A 24,112-nucleotide genomic window follows, 5' to 3' on the forward strand; every position below is an offset into this window, starting at 1 on the left:
GAATAGAATAAATAGTTCCAGTTGGAAGGGGCCTGCAACGATTGCCTAGTCCAACTGCCTGACCACTTCAGGGCTCACCAAAAGTCAAAGCATGTTATTAAGGACTTTGTCCAAATGCCTCTTCAACACTGACAGGCTTGGGGCATCAACCACCTCTCTAGGAATCACAGAATCACGGAATGGTAGGGGTTGGAAGGGACCTCTGTGGGTCATCTAGTCCAACCCCCCTGCCAAAGCAGGGTCACCTACAGCAGGCTGCACAGGACCGCGTCTAGGTGGGTCTTGAATATCTCCAGAGAGGGAAGCCTGTTCCAGTTGCTTGACTATCCTCTCGGTAAAGAAATGCTTCCTGATGTCCAGTCTAAACCTCATCTGGTGCAGCTCTGAACCATTCCCACGAGTCCTGGCACTGGATCAGCACCTCCCTCTCCACGTCCCCTCCTTGGGAAGCCGCAGAGAGCAGTGAGGTTGCCCTCAGCCTCCTTTTCTCCAAACTGGACAGACCCAGAGTCCTTGGCCACCCCTCACAGGCCATGCCCATGCCTTCCAGCCCTTCCACCAGCTCTGTTGCCCTCCTTTGGACGCATTCAAGTATCTTCCTACCCTTCTTAAATTGTGGGGCCCAGAACTGCACACAATTCTAAAGGTGAGGTCTCCTTTGCCCCCTTACATTTGACAGTGTTTCCTTCCCTACAGGCTGCTCTCTAGAGGATGATGGTGAGTGTTCCATCGATTGCTCTGCATTTTTCTTCACCATTTCCTCCTCCGAAGAAGCATTCTCATCTTCTTCAGTCCATGCGTTCAGCTGCTTCTCAGCTAGCCTGTCAAGAAGCTGGGGTAGGTGATCTTCCTCAATTGATATTATTCTTTGGAGACGCGACGCTTTAGACACTCCTCCAGTCGCTGCAGTATCAGGCTCTACAGAGAGAATTCCATTCAGTCCAGCAGAATTCCTTCCTTTTGAGTTATTGAAAACATCTTCTTCTTCAAATGAATTGCTAGACAGAGAAAAAAAGGAGGTATGTCACAAAAAATCTATTGGACCTGGATTCCTACATGTTGTATACATATATAGTGTGCTTGATAAATTATAAACATCATGTGGAAAGCTAATAACTTACAGTGAAAACCTGAACCAGAATACAAAACATAAGATTAGCCTCATTTCTAACCTCATGGAACAGCTAAAGTAAATTTCTCTAGTGTGATTTCCTACTCCCCTCCTTACTCTATTCTGGAAGAATAAAACAACCCCCCAACCCAGACCCTATCTATGTGTAATCTAATTCTCTCTTTAGCAGGTAGGAGGGAGATGGGTTTTTTTTACTATGGATCAAAAAAGGCTAAGTGGGGATTCAACAGAAGGGGGAGTGTAGACAAAACAGATCCAGAGTCTTCTCAGATGTGTGCAATGACCAGAGATGCAAGCTGCAATAAGAGAAACGCTGACTTGATACAGGGAACAAAATTTCTTCATAAGACTGGTGCAGCAAGGGAACAGGTGCCCAAAGAGGCTGTGGGACCTCCATCCAGATGTTCAAAAAATCAACCAAACAAGGCCCTCTGTCAGCAATCTTATATAGTTTTGGAGTTATCCCTGTTTGAGCAGAAGATTGGACTAGAGACATCAGAGGTCCTTCCCACCTAAATTTTTCTACGATTTTTGTGCCATAATTGCTTTTGCCAATTATGCTCCACTCCTCAGTACTGAACTTAATAAACTGTGTCTCTGAAAGTTTTCCCTCCTTACACTTCATGACCCTGTGCCTGCAGGGACATTGTCTTAGCTGCTATTTCAAAGTGAAATCCTAGTCTTTCCAGCTCCCATTGTCCCAAAGGAAACATGCTAGCGTTTCACTGAGATTACCATCTTGTTCCTGTTGATTTCAAGTTTACAACCACACAGGTTAGAATTAAATTCTCCAGGTTTTACTAGTTCCACATCCCATACTTTACAACAGGACTGCTGTCCTCTACAATGAGGGGGGAGGAGGTATACTCTTTCAGGGAGTTACCAAGGACATGGTACCACATCAACATAGGGTAATGGGCATGCTTTTGTGCCTCGCAGTATATACCCATCCACAATGGGGAAGTCTCTTGCCTTTGCAAACAGTACACTTGTTTTACATGAAAATTTGCCTGTTTATTTCCAAATTTCTTAAAGAGCACAGTAATCTTATAGCGACAGACACTTTAGAAATACATGCTTTGAGAAGTCCAAAGTTATCAGAAAGAAAACACTCCACATCATATTTCTATAAGCTTCATTGTACTCAAATAGGGAACATATGAAAAAAAGTTCTTACCTGAGAGGCAGTATCTTGCCCTCTATGTATTTCCCAATGACAGACCCTGATCTTTGCTTCCAGCTGGCTTTTGGAACACTTGTTTTGCATTTCTGCAGAAATACAGAATACTTCTTACTAATTTACTCCTGTTGTTCACTATGGTTAACTGCCTTCATTCCTAATGCTTAAATAATGCAACGAATATGAAAGAAAAAAATGAGGAAAAATCCTAGAGGTATAAATGCTTCAAAACCCTGATTGATAAAGAATCAGAACACGGAAACTCCAGATCCTGCAAGAATTCATCTTCTTTGTAAATTAAGTGAATCACAATAAAATAGCACAATGTCATGAAAAGAAGTCAGTAGATAAATGGTGATTTACACTAGCAGCTTCTTGTAGGAATAAGAACACAAAAAAATGGAAACTAAGTGGCCTTAGTCTCCTTAGGCCAGCATACTTCTGGAACTTCTTAGCGGCCCATTCTCTGACACTGGATAAAAAGCTAATGTGATCTGCTCTTACTCAGTACCAGTAACTATTCAGGTAATGATTCAGCTACTCAGATATTGTACTGTTGTATAAACATTTCAAGATATTAGCTACTCTTGACTGAATAGATTAATACAATCCAATTATTCAATTTTTAGGTTATTTTGTCCTCTCATGATGGCATTCTTAGCTTATTATAAAATACATTCAACTCCTTCAAGGTAGCTCCAGCTTTATAATTCTAAAAATGTAGTTCTTAAAAATGTTCAGCAAATTTAAAAATCTTATTCTCAAGTGAGAAAAAGATTATATAAATTAAGAAAGGGGTAAGATTTAAGTAGCACAAGAGTCTGTCCCCTGCACTGCCTTCTGATCCCCTTCTTTTGAGGCTGTTCTGATATGTGTTTGCTCAACACTGGGTTTGAAAATAATAGTCATTTACCTGTAAAAATATGTCACGTTCATCTTTGAGATGTTTGTTCCTCTCCCTGCAAAGAGAACAAAAATAAAAGAAACACTGAGGCCAAGTATTTAGAACTGCTGACTTCTCTACTCAACACTAACAGACAGACTGGACAGTTGGCAGGGTAAAAGACAAGACAAATGCACTTTAATTTGGCGTATCTCCACCTTTGATCATTCTTTATTTATATTCTCACCACAGCCAGTTCCCTGTCTGGGCCACTGAACCTCCAGTAGGATTACGCTGATTAAAGCCAGCTGGCATCTGGCCCTCATTCTGTAGTTTATCAAAACAAATGCCTAAACACATAGAAACAGGTTCTCTAAATTAGAATGTTTAAAGCTTTTCACCAGAAAGATGACTTCTTAATGTGGAGAGGGTGTAATGAACACCATCTCTATTCATCTGGTGACAGCTGTGAAGGCCAGTTATGTCCCTCCGAGGGCTACAGCTGTGGCTGCCATGCAAAAGTCTCCCTAGGAAAACATCCATCTTCCATTCCTTATGCAGAAGAGATGAAAATGTCAAGAAATGGAGACTCCAGGCAATCAGCCAGCTCTGACAACTCACCTGCTTAGCACATCATTCATGGTCTCCACCAATTGCTGGCCTGGCCACAGAGAGACTGAGCAGCCGTTACAGCCTTGGTGCATAGAAACAACCTCTGCTGTTTCTGCTGACTGCCCCGTAAGCAGCAGCAGGCAAGATCACACCACATGGAGTGGCCGGTGGGAAACACACTGCAAGGTAAGAGCCTTTCCTCCAGCACAGGAGCTTTTTGGGTAACTTTAAAACGAGGTCTCCTGAAGGAAATGCAGTGAATGAAGGCCTATGGGCAAGTACAATCTACAGGCCACGCAAACTTACCATTGAGCAAACAAAAACTAACATTGCTGCACACTAAAAAGAGGGTTACAGCTGCCTGAACACAACTCCAAACTCTGGAGTCTATCAACACAGAAATGTTACAGAGAAAATTAGTTAGCTATATTTTACTGTAATTTTACAAATAAACATTTTAGTGAAAGAATCTTCATTTTGGCTGTACTCCTACCACTTTAGAAACAAGAGAGTCTTTCAGTAAGCTTCACGTCTCCTGTGGCCAGGCTTCTTCCACAGAACCAGCTCAGAACAGTTCACCATTGTTTTGTTTCACATGTGACTATTGGAACGGAGATTGTCCTACAATATCAAATTGCCAAAACAAAGCAAATCTTTCCGGTGTACTGCCTTCTGCTGTGCGCAAGAACGGGGCTTACAAAAGACATATTGTCTTTAGTAACCATTTTTGATATCTTTTGTATCATTATCCTGTGGCAGGTTGACCTTGGCTGGCTGCCGGATGCGCACCCAGCTGCTCTCTCACTCCCCCTCCTCAATAGGACAGGGGAAGAAAATAAGATGGAAAAGCTTGTGGGTCAAGATAAAGACAGGAAGACTGCTTACCAGCTGTCATCACAGACAAAAAGGACTCAGCTGTAGGATGATGAGAAACAAACTAAAATCACCTTCTCCCCAGGCACAACTTCGCTCCTGCGCTCTCGACTCTTCTACCTCCTTTCCAACCCCAAGCGGCATGGGGGGGGTGGGGAATGGGGGGTTGTGGTCAGTCCACAACAGCTCCTCTCCGCTGCTCCTTCCTCCTCACACTTTTCCCTTGCTCTAGTGTGGGTTCCCTCCGCTGCCAACACCTGTACACCTACACCCAGTACATATCCCAGCAAAACTTCATCCTTTAATGTACCTCTTTAGAATGACACAAGAAACTCTTCAATGTAAGGTCTGCATTACCTTAAAAAATCCAGCTGCTTCAGGAGTCCTGACTTCTCCCTCTGTAAGGTTTCTGTCACTCGGTACACCTCCCTGCGATGAAAAAAAATAAATAAAATGTTCTAACCATGGTAGCAACACTGCTAAAATGCTTCCCCCTAGGAGTATCCACATTTGAGACTCCAGCTTCTCCAAATCTGTAGACTTTAATCTGCATAAATGATTACAAATTTTTTAAAAAGTTTATTCAGTGTAAATACCACAGTAGTTTGAGTTAGCAGAGGAAGGAGTAGAGGTTCTTTTTTTAAAAAAAAGTATAGCTTTATAATTTCTTCATCCAGTGAGCTTTATATATGCTGATACTGGCACTTGCATCATTCAGAGAAGACATACTGCTGAAATCCTTCTCACTCATGGCCATTAAAGACCATGTAACATTTTATCCAAAATCAGAGTTTATCTTGCTGCTGGAACCGCGTCAGGCTCACACATCTACATTCCCTACAATTTCTTCTCAGTTACTGACTTTAACAGTTATGCAGCCTTAAACACAGGACACAGTGTCTCAGATTTTTACACTAGATTTACATCATTTACTTTGACTTAATACAACTTGGTGTCTGGCCTTAAAAGTTTTTTGCCTTTCACTGAAGCCTCAAGTTCTTCCTGTGCACAGTCTGAACATTACACCTGCTTCGGCAGCTCAGGTCTTACCAGACTGATACAGATGTTTAAAGCAACACTGCAGGTGCAGCTGAGTAGGGCTGAGCTCTAATTCCATAAAACACTATTGAATCCAAAGTGTTTTGTAAATGCAGTAGTATTATTCAGCAGATCTCCTCTGTAGCTTTAAAACCAGATCATTCCACAGTCTTTGCTCGGGATCTGAAATGAGAGGCCTCAAAGAGGAAACAAACCACCTTGAGGAGGAATATTTCTACCGTCTACTTCCAAAACACACAGCAAACATGCAAGCCTAAAAATAGTGTTCTGAATGCAGTGGCTGTTCTTTAACAGTCATTTATCAGCAAGATTCATTATTTATACCCTAAAGAAAAATTAAACTAGTAATAACTAAGTAGAGTTTAGCACAAAGCTTAACCTAAAAAGAATATGACATTTGATCTAATATTCTGCTCTATTCTGAAATGTGCCAAATAGCCACAGCTCTGAGTTACGTATTTCATTGCTGAAATGTATAGCGTTTGACAAGACATGCATCACAGTCTGGCATCCATGTGCTCTCCATTGGCAACAAGAGGGTTTTACAGATCCCTGAACATTTTTTTTAAACTAAATGGACTTCAGTGACCATTTCTGCCAATTACAGCTTCAGGGTAATGTAACTTCTGCTTTGTGCAGAAGACTGGAGCAAGACAGGTAGATTGATCTGTCACTTAAAGGCCATTTCTATCCCTCAAAATATGAATTGTAAATATTTCTTTTTGAAAAATATGTTTTAATTCAGAGTCAGAATCTGAAACCCAAAACATTTGAACTGGAAACCCCAAAATGATGGTTCTGGATCGCCATAAAGCCTTGTGTGAATTGTGATTTAGCTGCATAAATTACATTTTGTCGTGCTGGCCAGGCTCCTTGATCAGAAATTATGTCCTAGATCGGTTTTGATGAAGAAAAGAAGCACATCCTAGCTGTCTTGTAGCCAGAGTACATTCTGAGAAACAAGTTTCAGATAGACTTAGCTTTGAGGAGGATGGAGCATCATGTGCCACAATGGTAATTTCTGTAGGGAATTCTACAGGTATTTCAAGGCAAACACATACCTTTCAACCAATTAAATAGATTTTTTAATTCCAATCACCCTCAACAATTGGGTGGGGGTTGGAGAATACTGGTATTTTAAAGAAGTAGCAAAAGATTCTGTAGAAGACAGGTGTGGTACAGAAAACACACTGAATTATTAGGGAAAAATGACTAGAACTGCACTTGGCTTTGCTAGCGGTTTCTGCTTACGACACAGACTTAAATCACAGCACTGAATACCCCGAGAAGGAGTCTCACCACCATGCTAAGCAAATGCACAGAACCACTGCAGCTGGAGACTTACATTTCCTTCTCCTCATGTAGTCTTGATGCCTCCTCCTGAAGCACCTGTAACTGTTGTTGAGCCAGGCTTAGTTCGCGAGACGTTTTCTCCAGGTCTCTCAGCAGCTCCCGGTTAGTCAGCTTCAGCTTGGTGTTCTCTACTTTGGTTTCTTCTTTGCCATTCAGAAGTTCTGTACATTGCTGCTCTAGCTGGGATGGAAGGAAAGGGAACAGAAAGTATTATAAGTAACTGAGGCATCTCGGTTTTGAGGCTTTCAGTTAAAGTCTTAGAGGTTAGTTGAACAGGGAAACTATTTATACCAAAGCCAACATACGAATAAAACACGTATGGTGCTCTTCCACTGCTCTGTGTACAGACATAATTATATTACATAAAACCAAAGCCATTCCACTTTATGATTGAATTTCATTAAAATTCAGTCCAAAAATGCACCAGGAAAAACCACAAAAAAGGTGTTTACTAAGCAGATTAGCAGTACTTCGTTGATATTCACAACTGCTATTTTAGACAATTTCCCACAATGACAAGGCCTACACAGAGTGATTCAGAGTTCTGCCTCAAAACTGTTAGATTTAAATCTGGTAGCTGACAAACCTTCCCATCCCCAGTAATACCAACAAGCAGTAACCTTTCTGCCATCTCAGCTAAATCTGGCAAGAAGTGTGAATTAAAGCTTTTTTATTCACTTGTTTTTGCACAACAAGCAGAGCTCACCCAAACCAAAACCTGTCCTTACTCAGCTGTGCCAGTCTGTTCACACTCCCCAACACTGCTGTTGCTCTAGTCTTGGCTTTGAATGCAACCTTCAGGCCCACATTCAAAACAAAAGCAGAAAATACTTTCTAGCTGGGATTGTGAAAGGTCAGGAACAAGAGCAGAGTGGGAGCACTTATCTCAGCAGCAACTCCAGCTTAATGTATTTGCTGAACTGCAGCCTCGGCAGGCTCATGGTCTGTATGGAACACTGACCAGCTGGGCACCACATCACTGCTGAGCAATGCTGGTTTACATTGACAGATCACTTCAGTTCCTCAGTATTGCTTCCATTCCTTGACAGAATGAAGCTATCTATTTTAAATAAAAGACCAGATGCTTCAGGTACTAGAAGACAAGACTTTCTTATCCAGAGGAGTGGTTTTGGGAGAAGCAAAAAGTGATCACACAAAGATGAACTTTCAATAAACTCAAGAGCAACAAATGGCAAGCAGAAATACCACTTACAGAATACTATGGTCATCTGAAAACTTCCACAGAGACTGGCCTGGAAATGTAACTACAATGGTAACCATCAACAGCTCCCAGAATCATAGGTACTGGTGTTAGAAATAATCGCTGTAAATCCTGGTGCTTACTCTTGTGAGAAAAACAATTACGTTGAAACTATGATCAACAGCAGATGCTTATATTATCTAAACCCCAGGATGCAATAAGAGGAGAAAGGGTTATTTCACGCAATACAGAGCTCCTTCCTTTCCCTGTATCTGTACAATACTTTAAGTGATGCCAAACACTACTTTTAAAGTATTAATTTAAAAAAATCCCAGTACAGTGCAATAACTCTTTAGGTGGATGCTCAGCTGGTATAGAACGGCATAGACCCTCTAGGCTCTAGCTGATTAATGGAGCTGCAAATTGGCTCCCACGGTCATCAAGTAGATGAAAATTGATTGGGAAAGACGGATGGCCCACAGTCTTGTTTAAGAAAATCTTGCGAGCAGAGAGGATTAACCACTTACTACAGGTCAAGCAGAGACACAGTAGCCAACTGACAAAAATTGGAGGAAAAAATCCCAAGTTTAGAAATCGAGTAAAGAACTGGGATTGTCCAGTACAAACAAACTGTTGCTAAGGACAGCTATTGCTGTCCCTCAAAGACACACACATTAAGCACTCTCGATGCATTCCCTTTTTTTAGCTCAGCATCCTTTTTGTATCTTTTTCTCTTTTTTTTTTTTTCTTATTTATTTCAGGTGCATGTGAAAGATGAAACATTTATACAGTGTTACAAGGCTGGAGATTATTTTGTTCTTTATGCCTTTCTTAACAACCCTATCACTTGATTTGCATTTTTGAGTGCTACCGATCCATGTTCTCATGGATCTCTCACTCAGAATCCCAAGATCATGCTCTTCAATGGCTGTCAGCAGCACAGAACCCATCATTTTACGTGAGAAGCCCAGTAACTCTCCTGCATTTTACCTGGTCCACACATACTTTCTTCCACTCATACAAGATTCTGTGCCCTGGACGTTATGCTGGACATCCTCTGTCCTCAGTGCCTCCTTCTGAAACATGCCATCACACATCCCTTGAGGAACACTATTGAGGCTACTTTGTGCTTTATCTAAGCCATGTAGAGCAAGCTCACCATTCAAGATCATGGTACTCAGCAAAATGGCCTAGCCAAAGGAATCTCGGCCTTCAGAAGGCCAGTCAATGTGGAATCTGATCAGTATTTCAGTCACCCCAGGCAGAATACACACAGAAGGGAGACTCCCTCTGGCTAAATGGCAGAAACAACACTGAACTCCTCTTCTCTGGAAGTTCCCTTTCATATTTTTGATAATAATTTCCAACACAGGAATAATCACATTGTGAAAGGAAAGGAGGAAAGGAAAGAGGAAAGGGGGAAGGAAAGGGAAGGGAAGAAGACTTATTAATGAAGTCTGGAAAAAAGCATTTGCATTACTCCCAAGAGGTTCTCTCATATAATCATGCATGGAATTTGGAATGAAACCAAGCTACCATTACCATCTGCAAGAACAGAATTAATTATCAAAGTATATTTCCATGCAAGAGAAGGAGGTTAAAGTGACAGAGCACTCTGGAGAAGGCAAACATTAGACAGGGGGAAGCAAACCTAGCACACATTGATATCTAGGTGAATGAAGAGTAGTACCAGAAAATGAGTGGAGTTATAGTATTATAAAAACAGATCTGAGTAAAGATGAGAGTCACTCTCAGAAATAATCATTAGGAATTAGAAAAACGTATGTACAAAATACTGTCTCTAACTACACTGAGTTAGGCATTCAGATAAATAGGCTATATATATATAGGCTGCTATACCAGAAAAAATAATCAAGTATTTAATATGAGATTGACAATGGGTACCAATCATCTGATTGAATGACAAAAGTTTCAAATGCCATCAATCATCTGATTAAAATTACCTCACTCATCACATCATTAGAAGTAGTGAATTACATTTGTCCAACACAAATTCCTTTTCATAAAAATAAAATGGGATAGTTTAATTTTTATGGTGGTATGAAGATCCTGTCCTTCAAAAGCACCCTTTTTGAGACTCATGCAAATTCATAAGGGAGAGGGAAAATAATAAATAATAGAAATTACAAATAAAATAGACAACACACTGATACTATTAATAATAGGCAATGTAATGAATAGAAAAGGAAAACATAAAATTAGATTAAAATAATACTAATAAAAATAACACAGACATTGTTTTATGCTCTCCAAGATGGGCAATGTAGACAATAATCATAAAACTTCCTGATAGTGCTGCCTGTATTACCGGATTAGACCAGGCTTAAAACTGAGTGTAGGCCTTTGGATAGTGTCTGTGGTTTTTACACCAAATTTAAACACAGATATTATAGAAAACAACAGAAAAAGGGTTTTACAGAACTACTGGTTGATAATTAAGTTTTAAACACAACTTTAAAGCAAAAAAAAAACCTCAACCAAAAAAGAAGACTTAAAATATAATAATTACAAAATTATGATAAATTTCTTATACTTGTGCAGTTAGCTTCAGACTAAAAATGCCTGATAAGTGTGCCCCCACAGATATCTTCAAATTATAGATTATTTCACTATAGTACTGCAATGTGCTACATAGCCTGCATAAGATCACATCTATTCTGATTCACAGTGGTACTGAACAAAGGTAATTAACATCAGGAAGTTGATTTCAATTATGTAATGACCTTTTAGTTCAGTCCTATATGCTCATCAGCTAAACTTGCATAATCATAGTAAGCTAGAGGTTTGTCTCCCCTCTTACTCAAGTACAATCCTACAATTCCCATCAGTTTCAGCAGCACCTGGATTCACTCCTCAGAAGAGGAGCCAAAAACTACACAGAACTAGGAAACTGCCCTCAAACTTCTTTTTCCTCTTCCTTCCCTTCCCCTCTTACATCTCTCCCACTTCCCAGGACTGGCACTGCCAAGCACTGCTGGCAAGAAAAGAAATTTTACATGTATTTTATATTCATATTCTACAGAGGGAGTTGATTTTCCATGCCAGCCCTTTAAATTCCAGTGCTACCCCCTTTCCCTATCTCCAGCCTTTCATGCACTGACCTTGGAGACACTTTACAGCAAGTTTACACATGCAGAAATGCTCTGCTTCCCCAAGCAGGCCATGTGTTTTAAGAAGTAAAACACATCAGGCTTTATTATGGGAATTTGACAAGCTGTTACCACGCAAGCGAACCATGCACTGCTATAAAACTGTTACTGCAGAGAGATATATCAGGAGCAGGTTGTTCAGGAGGGAGAATTTCAAGTTCATACTGCCGAATTATGCAAGTATCCAAGAAGTAAAGGAATAGTTGGTATCAGCTTTGAGAAAAGGTGTAGACTATGAGACCCAGATCACTGTTCTCTGCTCTTGGGCTGGCTGGGCATGAAGCTGGTTCCTAGCATACTGAAGACAGTGAATTCTGCTACTTTTTCAGAAAATTAACCTTGTACCTGGGGAGAATATCTGCAGCATTTTTTTTTCATTTTACCATATAAAAGGAAAACTACTTTAGAAAAAGAGGGTAACGTTTTTCCTAAGCACACGCGGAGAAGTCTAGCAGTCACAAATCCACTTTTAAATGCGTTTAGTATCTACACTCATGACACAAAAGCAACAGAGGGTCACAGTTTGGCAGAACCACATCACACCAACTTGCATTTTTGGGACCTAAAATAGTACCTAAAGAAAATCACATGAACAAATAAAGATTATCTATTTTTTAACTGTGAAGGATATCTGTTAATACCCTTTTCTGTTTTTGAACCAATTGTTCCAGTTCTTGTTCTTTTGTTGTGAGCTTGCACTCCAGCTCTTGACTGTAGGACTTAAACCTCTCCGTGTCCTGCAAAATTCAGAGAGGAAATGGATTAACAGAACAGCACAATTTCATCAGCAAGAGGAGACCTAAAGAATCAGGCACGAAAATAACAGGCAAGGTTTTCACAGTGAACATAACGAGCTACTGATAGAAGTCAGTTTAGGGATAGCATCACTCATGAATTGAGACTCTGAGCTTCTGTAAGCTGGTGTAGCCCAGCAACTTCAACGACTGCAGCCACTACAAGATGCACTGACTGCGCTTGAGCAGGCATCAAGTCTACAAAGTGGAGGCAGAAGCATTCTGTCTTAGGCACGAGCTCTAGGAGCTTAGCCAATCTAAATCAAGGAAGCTAGAATGCATCCTCCCATTTCCAGCTCCACATACCCTCAACCTCCTATACGCTAGCATTCATGCTCACCTGTGGCAGCCGTGAGCTGTTGCAGAGAGCTAAACAAGCAGAAAAAAAGCAGCAAAGAAGCAAAGAGCTTTTTGCATATTTGTTTTCCTGAACCAGACAACTGCTGACCCAGAGAAGTGATGAGAATGGACTGATGGAAACAACCTGGACAAATTTAAATTATTCTGGAGTCATACTGTAACTCACACACAAGATATCAGGATTGATATGGGAGATACAGGCCACTTGACACACAGCACAGCAACTCAGGTTGAAGTAAAAGAAACAATACCTGCTGCCTTTAAAATCCATCACTAACAATTTGTCACAGGTGTTCCACTGCTGATCTGGGCTTCAGGCTCTGCCATTCACTTAGCAATTATATCAGTCTGCCCACCATCTAAGTATCCTGCAATCACTGGGAACTCCAGTCCTATTTGGGATTGCTCCTTCACACACTTCTCAGCTGAGACAAATTGTCAGACCTCCCCCACGTAAAACCAGGTTCCAGCAGTTCACATCAGCTGAGAATCTGTCCTATTCCTCCACAACAGGCTTCTGCTCTCTAAGGTCCCCAGGAAAATTCCTCTGAACAAAAATAAAAATTCCCTCAAGACAGCAGTGGTTCCTACACGCTCTTCCCCTTCAGCAGCACACATAATGGGGTAATCAAATGCCTGTTAACTGCCTCCTTATGTGGAGGAATATATATCCAAGCGAAAAAGACAGACTAACTGCCCCTTTTGTACAACCTTCAGTCAGCAGGGTATTAAGTATTGTAAATAGCTACAATTTGTCCTTATTTGCATCTTACCAATTTTTTTAAATGTATCCTTCAAGAGCCGCTCTTCATTCAAGCCATAATAACTCCCCTTTTATATGGCATCAATGCATCTCTCCAGGCTGTAAAGCCTTTGTGAGACTTTACATTAGAGAAAGAATTTAATAGTCAGATCTGCCCAAATCCCAAATTAGTCATGCCAAGAAACAATACTTCTTGGGTATCTGACAACCATTAGTATGAATGCTGACTAAACTGTAAATAGCTTCAGTGGGAAGCTTTAATGAAAAAGCTTGAAACAAATGGCTTCACCTCAAATATACAACTAATTAGGAGATCCAACAATCATTGCTTATGGAAAAGTCTTTGTTATTTTAGGATTTTCAATACAACTTCAGTTGTGGGCTATTAAGAGCATATAAACCATTTCTTCCACAACAACTGCTGTCAGGCAAAGCTGCAAATACTTTTTATCCTCCAGCTGATTATACTAACTTTATATAATGGGTTCATCTCATCCACCACTAAAAACTGCTCTCAGCTTGGAATGGAAAAAACTTGAAATTTATGAGTCAGGTTCACTGCCTTGTGAGGCAAGAGAAAAGACCAATTCCTTCAACTGCTGATTAAGTCTCTTTTTGCTCTAACACACTCCACGTCAGTAAACAAAAAAATAGCTCATAGATTTGGATCATCAAAGGATTTTTAGGTATCATATTTGACTGAGAATGGAGGCAATAATTGATGGATATTCACTAGTTTTGGAAACATTTTGGGTACCATGTATTTTTTGAAACCATACCTTAGTTCCATTTATATGACTGCTTTCAAGACAACAAAAAGGCATGAGCCAGTAGCTCATGATTGCTTGTCCCAGGCCACCCAGAGAAGCTGTGGAATCTCCATCATTTACATACTCGAAACTCAGTTGGACAAGTGCCTGAGCAACCTGATCTGGTTTGAAAATTAGGAGCAGCATAGGTGCCTTCCCCCTAAAAGATTCTATGATGTCTCTTTCCTGGAGCATACTGGGAGTTCTTGTTAGTTTCCTTGTTTTGGGAGGGAAAAAACAGGACAGAAAAAGACAAAGAACAGAATATTCAAGCAGTGGAAAAGATTTAACTGAGACTTTGTAAGAAAAGGGAATTAATTGTCAGGCATTCTGGAAGCACCATGGCAGGAACAAAAGAATCTGACCTATGTTTATTCTGCAAATAGCTGTGGTGGTTTCAGAAATTACCATCACTTGATTTATCTCTTCTTGCTCTTCAGTGAGAACTTGTCCCCTCCTCAAAAGCAGAGACTGCAGAACTCAACAGGATTAGCTCTGAACTACTTCAAAGAGCATTTTTCCTAATTGTGAGCAGAAGCTGGACCTATAAGAGCATCGATTATACGAGGCTGTAGTTCAGCTGACTTCAGAAGAATGCCAGCTGCTACTGTACGCCAACCACTGAGCACAGGACATCGATGCTCCTCTCATCCAACAAGTCACTTAGTTTGAAGCTGCAGAGCCTGGATCAGTACAAAAGTAGCAGTGAGGCAAATCATGTTTTTTCTCATTCTGTTGTGAAACACATCTTGTGGGCCTTCATTTCACACCCAGAATGAGTATAAAACCACTGGAAGTGGGAGCAGAATCCATACCCACAATAACACAGACACTCACTTTCAAGAGAAACTGCTCTTTCTCCTTTTTGATTTGCTGTTCCATTTCCTCATAGAGATGTTGAATTTCTTCATCATAAGCAGCAATTTTCCTAATAAGAGATAAAAGTATACTGAGTGGGTCTTTGTAGCATTATTTCAAGTCACAGCTCACATTGCAAGCTAAGCCCCACACTTCTGCCTTAACACAAGGCTCTAGAGAATGTTCTAGGGTTAAGACAAGAAGAATTTTGGTGCAGGACAGGTCACAGTTTAAATATCTTTTTTTTTTTTTTTTTCATGGAAGGAAAGCTTCAACAGCTCAAAGGCTAATAAAGCTATACATTTGATGTTGCCATATAAAGCAGCTGTTCGTTATGCAGTTTTAATGAATACTAAATCTTTGGTTTAAGGAACAGAGCGTCCTAGTGACAATACTAAGAATATCAGAGCCTAAGTTTGGCAGTTAAAAGTATTTTTACTGCAACTTCATTTTTTTTTTACTCTGGACTGCATTGTTCACCATTCAAGACCACTGAATGAGGTCCTTCTATCATGTCTAAGACGTTTCAGCTAGAATGGACTTCTTGAATGTCCTTCTCGAAAGCTGACTTACTGCCCCACTAATAGCTTTGCTGAAATGAATTTGAAAAGCCCAGCTGAGGAACAAAAATAAATATGCTGTGCACAAGTGTATCTGGCTGTAGGAAAAAAGAAGGTCTTACAAAGCTCACTTTTTCCAATAGAATATTGCAATTAATATCACTGCAATACACGATACATGAAGGATTACATTGAGCAGATGCTTTAGTTTAGACAGAAAAAAATTTACTGTTGAAAGGGAACAAGACAGCTGCTCTGTTCTGCTTCTATTTTATTCTATTTTCATTAATCCAGAAACTGAAAAGCAAAAATCACTTTGCATGAAACTAAAGGGAAATCCTAGAAAGATTTTTAATAGAGATTAATAGGGCCATTATATGACACTACTGTATATTCCCCCACATTCCTCTTGCTAGAGCTGTTCCTTGAGCAATCTGCAGAATGCATCTGTTATAAATAAAGTACATCATCTCCTAGGGCATTCACATCAGTAAGAGCGACACAAGGAATATACAGTAGAATAAAAAGCTGTTAATTTTTGTAATTTGGGTATCTACTGGGTTTTTTGGTACCTAATGCTTTACATCTTCTATGTTTTCGCTTATTAAAGGCTTGATTCTCTTCTCAGTTAAAGCCAAGCAAACCGGAAAGAAACTTCGAAAAAAATACCTAAGCTAAGAGGAGTGAGAAACACCAGAAACAAGTCTTTCTTTCCCCCCTTCAAACATCAGAACACTTGACATTGCCAGCTTGCATTTTCAGTCACAGGTAAAAAAGGAGGGGGGAAGGGCATTTTCTCAGGACTTACTTGAGCAATAAACAAATATCAAGCTACAGCAATTTGAGGAAGACGATTGCTGTCCTTAGACTTTTGTAAACTCTGATAAGGTGGGAAAAGCAGCCCAAACAAGGGCCTCTTCACATGACTGCAATGCTTCAAACAGAGAGTCCCAGAAAATCCACAAGCCCTTTTTACTGCCTTTCACCCCTGACAGTGTAAAGTCAGGTCATGTTCTGATCCCAGATTTTATTTTCTTAAAACTAAGAAAATGCTTCGTAAGAACTTAGCACTCGTCAATGGAATTACACAAATTCATAAAGAAATAACAATTATTTAGAAAGGTATGGCAGAGATGCTAAGATCATATTTAAAAACACTGTATCCATGCAATATAACGTCGCTTTGATCGGGGCTGGATTGACTATGTACTGAAAAACCCTGTAACTTTGCACAGGCAGAGCACATTGCACAGCATTCAGTGTTTCCATGGGAATCATAAAGATTTTCTTTGCTTCTGTGTGACAGGGAGAATAACTTTAGTCCTGTATTATTAAGCTGCTGATTTAGATTATTTCTTTCCTCCTATGTGTTTGGAAGCAGAGGCTATGGCAGCACCATCAAGACTGCATCCAGGAGGCACCTCTGGATGTAGGAATCTTTTTAGCTGGTCTGGCACATAAGCATTTGCCATTTCTGCAGGCTGAATACTCTCCAGGCATTTCATTCACGGTTTACCATTCCTAACTCTGATCAAATTAAACAGAACGATAAAATAATATCCTGTTGTAATCAAAAGTGTAACACAATTATAAGTAATGTAACTAACAAGCAGCAGAAAAAAAAAAATCCAATACATTAGCTGGCAAATATTTCCCACATGCAGTCAGGACAAAATAATAAAAGCCATAAGGGCATATCATTTTTACGTGAAAAATGCAAAATGTTTTTATTAAAATTTCTATTCCCTGCGATCATACCATCCAGATTCACTCAATGCATAATTGTATAATTTCAGCATTATTTGATGATGTGATCTTTCTCTTTCCAGTAATGCTGTAGAATAAACAGAGATGGAGATGAAAGGGAAACACTGCTGTTGTTGAGCATATTCCGTAATGGAATGTAATGTGAGTTCACTAAGTTCAGATGATCAGCTCAGGATCAACACACTCACAAGGCTTTAATTTCTGCCGTAATGGAATGTAATGTGAGTTCACTAAGTTCAGATGATCAGCTCAGGATCAACACACTCACAAGGCTTTAATTTCTGCCCGTTCATGTAGCTGCAACGCAAATTGCTTGGGTTTCAGAATTGCTGTTCATACAGTTTGTTGTAATGCTTCTTCTCTCCCCTTAAAAAAATACAGTGATTTGTGCACTATGAGCACCAGTCTTCTGAGATGCTGATTCTCCTCTTCTTCCACCGAAGCATCCTTCAAGATGAACTAGCCAGCAAGGAGGAGGAGATCTCCATCTGGAAAAACTCAAGATCTGAGCTGATGACTGGATGTAAAGGGACTAGGTCTCAGCACGGGCATTAGATAGACTTAAAAAAACTCATGCTAGTATCTGAAGGATCTGTGATTGTTAATGAGTAAGCAAATGAACACATTATGGTAGCACACTTCAACCCAGCTGAACCAGCCAGTGAGTAGCAGACCCATATCTGGAAAGACCCAAGGTCTGAGGCAGAGAATGGATAAGGGGCCCAGGGTGCAGGCAGGTACGTTAGGTAGGCTGAAGTCCACCCCAATATTTGAAGGATCAGGTGAATGCAGGTTTCTTTCTGAAGAAAGTAAGTGCAGGGGAGGGCTGCATGTGTGTATGTTTTCACTAATAAAAATCACTCCTGATAAACTGGATGGGAGAAACAGGATCAGGCTGTCACCCTGCACGTTTGTGTGAACGCTGCTTGTGTTTAGTGCCAGCAGAGGCACTGCTTTCTAATCAGTACTAGCCTGCACAGCCGCCTGTGTGTGGTGTACCTGTGTGTGTGTGTACTGAGAATATACGTTCAGCCTTACTACTGGCTGGACCTACAAGCAGTAACAGCAGCAGCATACTGTATCTATTGAATCAGGACAGGAGGAAAGCCCTGGCTCTCTTAGACCACGGGATTCAGGTTCATGAATGAAAATAGGCACGTGTGAAAGCTCCAGAAGAAATGACAAAAACGGTATAGAAGAATGGCATGGGTTGACAGCATAGAGTAGCAGGGCATAAAGATCCCATCACATGCACAGGAAGCATCTCTGGGCATCCAGGTTAGAAAAAAAGGAACAACTTAAGACAAAAGTACAGGCTACACCCAAGAAAGAGACAAAAGGCTGAGAGTATAATGCATTATTGCCTAATGACTCACAGAGGTGAGTCAGGAAGGAAAGATGAAAGATCCCATTCACTCTCAGCCTCCAAAGGGTACTATTGTCACTAATCAGTAAGAACCCCATGAGACAAGATAGGACCTCAATAACCAGCATCCCTTATCTTCTGTGACCCCACAGTAAATCCTGGCCAGTCTATGCAGGCTCATGCATCTTAGTGCTAATAATTATGTGGGTATAAAAAAAATAAATTTGCCCCCTCTATATGGTCTTGTCTTGAGCTTTGCTGCTATTTGTACATAGTTTAAAATAAAACAGGTTCTTCATCCCCACCGTTACCAAAGACAACGTTACTCCTCTGATAGTTCTGACTCCTTCCAGCTATTGATTACAAACAAAACGAGGATCTGTGTACTGAAATTAGAGGTGTTATCAGGAGCAAAAGAAAGAAGAAATTAGCTAAAACCTGTTTTTACTACAAAGGCATTAAAATCCAACACATTTTTAAGGTAGAGATTCCATGTCGGCCAAAAAAGACAGGTAATGCTAACGTATTCTCCATGCACCTCTGTGCTGACCACAGCTATTAAACAGACAAACTTTTTCATTCAGTTCCCGAAAAACACTGACAAGAGTCTGACAAAAAGAAAACCCACACTCCTCACAACATATGGTTGTTAATAATCTCTAGTCTAAAATAGGCAGCACAACTATCTCTATGCTGTTTCCAACTAACTAGCCAGCTGAAGGCTAAAACCACACTTGTAGACTTCGATGAAAATGCTGCTGCCAATATAAACCAATTGTATTTAATCACCATAGGTTTGCAGTTTTTTTCTTTCTTCAGAAGCCTTGTCACATTCTCAGAATATCCAGAAGAGAGCTGAACAAATCAAGTAAATGCTCAACAATATATTTGCCTTTATTACTCAGTCTGTAAGAATCTGAAATTCCAAAGTGACTCTTTATAATAAAATACAGGGGAACTTCAACTATCAGCATCCTTTTGCATTCTCTTTAGATTCATCATCACAATTTTTCCCCCCTAGATAGCTACATATTAAAGGATGATCTATGAATTTTTAGTTCTTATATATTTGGTTTTATATGTGTGTTTTATATATTAGTTTATATACCCACATTATATATGCTTTAATATATAAAATCATTACATATTGTTTACTGTATTTCATATGTTTGTTTTATACATATATATATTTGTTAACTTACATTTTCACTGATATCAGTGCTATAACATCTTAAACATCTCATTTCTCTGGTGAGTTGATCCAGATTTATAGCTTTTCTGTACACAATGTTTGCAAAGCACAGAGACAATTTTCCAGATTTACTGGTAAATAAATGTCCTCTGGCATCAAACTGATTAATCAGAAGTGAATTGCTTAATATTGTCTTAAAACTGCAATACAATAATAGATATCTCCAAAAGAATCTCAGTCAACAAAATCTGTTAACTGGAAAAGAAAAGCTAACTTCAGCCAGTTCTGCATTATAAATACTTTTACTGAGAAGTACTAACTTTTTTAGAGCACATTCCAACTTGTTCTTTTCATTATCCGCTTCTTGGAGCTGGGAAAAAATTCTGACGAGGAACTCTTCAAAATTGGAAAGTAAATCAGGTTCGTCTTTTCTCAGCTGCAACCAAAGCTGCTTCACATCACCCTCACTGAAAGAAGAGATCATCAAGGATTCATTAAGAAAGAATATTTCCCAGGCTGCAATAAATGTTCACAGCATCCTAGTGGATGGAGGCTTCAGGGCATCACTAGTCAGAACACAAGGCTTATTAAAAACAAGGGCTACTTAAACAGTGCCAGATTTGAAAAGGATGAAGTGACTGGGAAATGATGGAAATTGCATTTATTCAAAAAAATGCAAGGTAAAGTCTGGCCGTGCATGACTGCAGAGAATCTGCAGAGGAACTGCTTGTTTAGTGGGTGCCTTGCCAAACACTTCATCTGAATAGGAATGGACAAGAAAGGAGACAGATGAGATACACTGTACCATCCCATCACTTCTATTAGAAGTTCCCATGAATCTAGTAGGGAGGGGGCAGTGGGAAAGCTATTAAAAAACACTTCCTCATGAGAAATGAATGAGACTCAGTCTCCTAAGTTACTTAGACAAGTTAACAAATTGCATTCGTACTGTCTTCTTTCATTTTCAACCCATTTTAATTCCACGGCGGGATGACTACGAAAATCGGAACATGACATCTTGAAAATTTTGAATTAAAGATTTACGAAGAGAGTATTTTGATTCCAAATCCGTTCAGCAGATACTGGAAAAAAGATGTTCTACTGTGAATGATAATGGGGTTTTTAATACTTCGACAAAATTCTCCTGAACAATTTTTATTTGTTCATTCCTGACTCATTCTCTTCCATGCGCATTGTAAGCCTGAACCTAGCCAGCAGAGTGCTATATTTAAAGGACAAAATGAAGATAAGGATAAAAAAGGTGGGTGACGTTTCATATGCCTGGAGTACGATAGCTTTGCTCTTGGAAATTTTGGTTGAATGGCATTTTATCATCTCTGACAAGAAAATTAATTTTTAAAGAATCACTGTGTTACTGAGCAGCCTTGGCTCTCATCATTCATCTTGGATTCTATTAAAATCAAACTGAGAATCGTAAAAGATCATATAATCTATTACTATTGCTGCGAAGACTCACTCATCCAAAACCTTTTTAGCTCCAAGCCGATCCATCAGATTTGAGAACTGGAATTCTTCATCCTCATCCTCACTCATGGTCTCTTTGCATTTAAGTGGGCAAGCTGTTTCACCTTCTGATTGCTGTATCATCTCATTATTCCAAGCGATCTGCCCCAAAAGAAACTGGCCTAAGAAACAGAAATTACACACGTTAGCATCTGCAGAACTTACTATAAGAAGTAATGTCACTGAAGAGCAATATACTAAAGATGAAATATTACAGTAAATAAAATTAGTGAGGGAAACACCTACACTTGTTTACAAGAAAAGCGAGTATAATGAAATAACAAAAGGATGAGGCATGGCAAGAGGATCTCCAAGTTCCATGCCTGCCTTTGTCCCCAGTTCAATGTCTAACCTTCAGTAGATCATTCACCTCAAAATTCACAAACATACTGAAAAAATTCAGACCTCCATAAATAAAAGACATAAATTGCAGCAACAAGCACTTTATAAATGTTGTGGCCTTATTTCATGATATGCTTAAACAGATGTTAGGAATTTAAAATAACCACAGCACAGCTACTAATAAAATGTACCTCCTATTTTAACATTCTTTTTTAGTGCATGACCAAAGGCACACCTCAGGTTCCTGTATAAACTGCATATAGAAAGCTATATTTTATTAACACTTATCTCCCTCCATTTGACTCAAATGCATTTTAGTTCCTCTAAACTTGGTCCTTACAGCAGCTTCTTCCACCTATGTAGGATATTTCTATTAATAACAGAAAGACGGGATCATGGAGATGTGGTGGGATGGCTCCCATGACTGGAGTGTTGCAAAGGAGAGATACGGGCTCTTTAGGAAGGACAGGAAGAGAAGATGAGGAGGGGCAGTTGCGAGAGAGTGGCTGGAATGCATGGAGCTCTATGTGGGGATAGAAGAGAAGCTGATGGAGAACTTATGGGTTTGGATTAAAGAGAGGACAGGCAAAAGGGACAGTATAGTGGGTGTCTGCTATAGGCCACCCGACCAGGAAGGATGAGGCCTTCTACAGATAGACAGGAACAGCATCACGTTCGCAGGCCCTGATCCTCACAGGGGACTTCAACCACACTGATATCTGTTGGAGTGACAGTGCAGCAGGACATAAGCAAACCAGGAGGTTCCTGGAGTGCACTGATGATAACATCTTCCTCTAAGTGACAGAGGAGTGGTGCTCGTACCCACTAACAAGGAGGGTCTCACCGGGGATGTGAAAGACAAAAGAAAGCCTTGGCTGCAGTGACCATGAGATGGTAAAGTTCAGGATAAGGAGAGCAGGGAAGAGGGTGAAAAGCAAGCTTATAACCCTGGACTTCAGGAAAGTCTTCAAATATCTGCTTGGAAGAGTCTCTTGGGATAAGTCCCTAGACGAAAGAGGGACCCAAGAGAGATGGTTAATATTCAAGGATCATCTCCTCCAAGCTCAAGAGAGGTCCATTCCAGTGAATAATAAGCCAGGCAAAAATGCCAAGAGGCCTGCATGGATGAACAAGGAGCTCCTGGAAAAACTCAAATGCAAAAAGAGAGCACACAGAGAGCAGAAGCAAGGATGGTGTCGTGATTTAGCCTGTCTGGATGCCAGGTGCCCATCAAAGCCGCTCTATCGCTCCCCCTCCTCAATTGAACAGGGGAGAAAAAAGTATGATGAAAGGCTCGTGGGTCAGGATAAGGACAGGGAGAGATCACTCACCAATTACTGTCATGGGCAAAACAGACTCGACTTGGGGAAATCAGTTTAATTTATTACCAGTCAAATCAGAGTAGGATAATGAGAAATAAAACACTTTCCCCCCACTCGTTCCTTCTTCCCGGGCTTAACTGCACTCCTGTATTCTCTACCTCCTCCTGCCCTGAGCAGCACAGAGGGACGGGGAATGGGGGCTGCGGTCATTTTATCACACATTGTCTCCACTGCTCCTTCCTCCTCACACTCTTCCCCTTCTCCAGTGTGAGGTCCCTCCCACGGGAGACAGTTCTCCACAAAATTCTCCAATGTGAGATGGCTGATACACCTTCTGGATGGTTGTGTGGCCATCCAGAATGACCTCAATGGTCTGGAGAAATAGGCTGACAGGAACCTCATGAAGTTCAAGAAAGGGAAGTGCAAGGTCCTGCACCTGGGGAGGAACAAACCCATGCACCAGTATATGATGGGGGCCATCCAGCTGGAAAGCAACTTGGCAGAAAAGGACTTGGGAATCCTGGTGGGCACCAGGTTGAAGAGGACGCAGCAATGTGGCCTTGCTGCAAAGAAGGCTAATGGTATCCTCAGCGGCATTAGACAGAGTATTTGCAGCAGGTTCAGGAAAGTGATCCTCCCCCTTTATTCATCACTGGGGAGTTCTGTGTCCAGTTCTGGACTCCTCAGTACAAGAGACACATGGACATACAGGAGAGAGTCCAACACAGGGCCACAAAGACGATTAAGGGACTGGAGCATCTCTCATGTGAGGAAAGGTTGAGAGAGCTGGGACGGTTTAGCCTGGAGAAGAGAAGGCTCAGGGATACAATCAATGTATATAAATACACGTTAAAGGGAGACTACAAAGAGGACAGAGCCAGGCTCTTTTCTGTGGTGCCTAAGACAGGACAAGAGGCAATGGACACAAACTGAAACACAGGAGGTTCGATCTGAATATCAGGAAACACTTCTCTACTGTAAGAGTAACCAAA

At 40.5% G+C, this 24,112-nt stretch overlaps 1 protein-coding gene across 1 annotated transcript in view; it reads right to left on the minus strand.

The window, feature by feature from the left end:
* The window catches only part of CRACR2A (calcium release activated channel regulator 2A), a 62,504-nt gene that overhangs the window by 17,513 nt on the left and 20,879 nt on the right, over positions 1-24,112 (minus strand). The window contains exons 4-12 of the mRNA XM_075413160.1: positions 21,410-21,578; positions 20,253-20,399; positions 15,027-15,117; positions 12,105-12,200; positions 7,085-7,272; positions 5,038-5,109; positions 3,226-3,271; positions 2,310-2,401; positions 671-998 (exon numbers count right to left, since the gene is read on the minus strand). Coding sequence (XP_075269275.1) covers positions 671-998; positions 2,310-2,401; positions 3,226-3,271; positions 5,038-5,109; positions 7,085-7,272; positions 12,105-12,200; positions 15,027-15,117; positions 20,253-20,399; positions 21,410-21,578 — 1,229 coding nt within the window. The remainder of the gene's footprint in view (positions 1-670; positions 999-2,309; positions 2,402-3,225; positions 3,272-5,037; positions 5,110-7,084; positions 7,273-12,104; positions 12,201-15,026; positions 15,118-20,252; positions 20,400-21,409; positions 21,579-24,112) is intronic.

This window comes from Opisthocomus hoazin, chromosome 1 (assembly GCF_030867145.1).
Source record: "Opisthocomus hoazin isolate bOpiHoa1 chromosome 1, bOpiHoa1.hap1, whole genome shotgun sequence".
Lineage (NCBI taxonomy): Eukaryota > Metazoa > Chordata > Aves > Opisthocomiformes > Opisthocomidae > Opisthocomus > Opisthocomus hoazin.